Source organism: Sinocyclocheilus rhinocerous, unplaced genomic scaffold (genome assembly GCF_001515625.1).
Source record: "Sinocyclocheilus rhinocerous isolate Xijiao unplaced genomic scaffold, SAMN03320098_v1.1 scaffold2121, whole genome shotgun sequence".
NCBI classification, from domain to species: domain Eukaryota; kingdom Metazoa; phylum Chordata; class Actinopteri; order Cypriniformes; family Cyprinidae; genus Sinocyclocheilus; species Sinocyclocheilus rhinocerous.
Window position 1 is genome coordinate 69280 of NW_015630977.1, and position 2311 is coordinate 71590.

General features: G+C 42.1%; 1 protein-coding gene across 1 annotated transcript in view; it reads left to right on the forward strand.

The window, feature by feature from the left end:
- LOC107740798 (fibrillin-1-like) overlaps positions 1-2311 on the forward strand; it is a gene marked incomplete at its 3' end in the record, with an annotated part of 57117 nt that overhangs the window by 28694 nt on the left and 26112 nt on the right. The window contains 5 exon segments of the mRNA XM_016553297.1: positions 435-560; positions 632-757; positions 1281-1400; positions 1478-1615; positions 2094-2144. Of these exon segments, the coding sequence (XP_016408783.1) occupies positions 435-560; positions 632-757; positions 1281-1400; positions 1478-1615; positions 2094-2144 (561 nt within the window).

Consider the following 2311-nt stretch of genomic DNA (forward strand, 5'->3'; position numbering starts at 1 on the left):
ATATATGCATGTATGTATATATTTATATATGTATATTTAAAAGAACTGTGAAGAACATCAAGGTCATTATTTCAACCAAACATAAAAAGATACAGGTGTAAATAAATAGTAATAATTAATATAATTATTATAATATGTATATATATTTATAAATGTAATGTTATTATTAAATTCTATATTTAATATAATCATTATTGTAGTAAATATAACATGTTATAATTACATAAAAATACAGTTACATTTATATTAAATATTAATATCTATACATATAAACATTTAAGAGGTGTATGCCTAAAACAATTTCTTACTTTTTTCTTATTATTTTTGGGTGAATAATGAACCGGTTATGTTCTTTGTGAGACTAATTCATGTATTTTACCTGCATGTACGTTCACGTGCGTGTGTTTAGATGTGAATCTCTCTCTGTGTGTCAGATATAAACGAGTGTGCGCTGGATCCTGATATCTGTCAGAACGGCGTGTGCGAGAACATGCTCCGAACATACAAGTGTAACTGTAATCTGGGCTTTGAGGTGGACATCAGCGGGAAGACCTGCGTCGGTCAGTATCTCTGCAGACATTAGCGTGTGAAGCGTGCAGACGTCTGCGTCACGTGTGTGTCTGTGTTTCAGATGTGGACGAGTGCATGATGAACAGACACCTGTGTGAGAACGGCCTGTGCAGAAACACACCGGGCAGCTTCACCTGCCACTGTCCGAAGGGCTTCACCTTCCAGCCCGAGACAGAGGTGTGTGAAGGTGGGTCACGTCTGTCTCTCACACACACACACACACACACACACACACTCTCTCTCATACACACACACACCCTCACACTCTCTCTCTCTCTCTCTCTCACACACACACACCACACACACTCACACACACTCACACTCACTCTCACGCACTCACTCACGCGCACACACACTCACACACATACACACTCACGCACTCACTCTCACGCACTCACACTCTCACGCACTCACACACACACACTCACGCACTCACACTCACACTTACACACACACACACACACTCTCACTCTCTCTCACACACACACACACACACAGAATCAAGAAGTTGTCTTCTAAAGTATAAGTATGTTTGTTTATTTTTTTACACTTTTTTTTATTCAAATTTATTTATATATATATATATTGTATGTCAGCTTTTTATTGGCCATCAGCCACCCTGCTCTCTAAGATATCGGCATCGGCTGTCAAAAAACCACTAGCGTTGGCATGCTGAACTCGTCTGATGCTGTGTGTGTGTGTGTGTTCAGACGTGGACGAGTGTTTGAGTAACCCGTGTGTGAACGGCGAGTGTAAGAACAGCGCCGGCTCGTTCGCGTGTCTCTGCTCCGCGGGAAGCACACTGGACAGCTCAGGAACTCTGTGTGTGGGTGAGTGCACTTCCTGTCCCATCACACTCATCACACGTGTGTTAAAGCCTCATACGTGCTCTGTGTGTGTGTGTCAGAAACCACTAAGGGCACGTGTTGGCTGAAGGCGGTGAACGGACAGTGTGAGATTAACATTAACGGAGCGACGCTGAAGTCTCACTGCTGTTCTTCGCTGGGGGCGGCCTGGGGCTCGCCGTGTGCCAAATGTGAACCAGGTGAGACGGACAGAACCAGAACCTCCACAACCAAACCACTAACTAACCCGTCCTACTAGATAAAGACAAACCAAAATAAAAAGAATAAAAGTATTTTTAAATATTGTGCAGCACAACTGTGTTCAGCATTGATAATAATCAGAAATGTTTGTTGAGCAGCAAATCAGCATATTAGAATGATTTCTGAAGATCATGTGACACTGAAGACTGGAGTAATGATGCTGAAAATACAGCTTTGATCACAGAAATAAATTACAGTTTAACAGATATTCACCGTAGAAAACAGCTGTTTGAAATTATAATAATATTTCACATTTTTTACTGTATTTTTAATCATATTAATGCAACCTAGTGAGCAGAAGAGACTCTTTCAGAAACATTAAAGGATCTTAATCATTAGTGTAGGCTGGTTTCCTGATCTGTGTGTGTGTGTGTGTGTGTGTGTGTGTGTTTGTGTGTGTGTGTGTTTGTGTTTCAGATCTGTTCTGCTCTAAAGGTCGCGCGCGAGTGAAGGGGACCGTCTGTGAGGGTGAGATCTCACGTCACGCTTCACTGTCTCTGTGCGTCTCATATTCACCTGCTTCACCTGTGTGTGTGTGTCTGTGTCTGTGTGTGTGTGTCTGTGTCTGTCTGTGTGTGTCTGTGTCTGTGTGTGTGTGTGTGTGTCTGTCTGTGTGTGTGTGTGTGTCTGTGTGT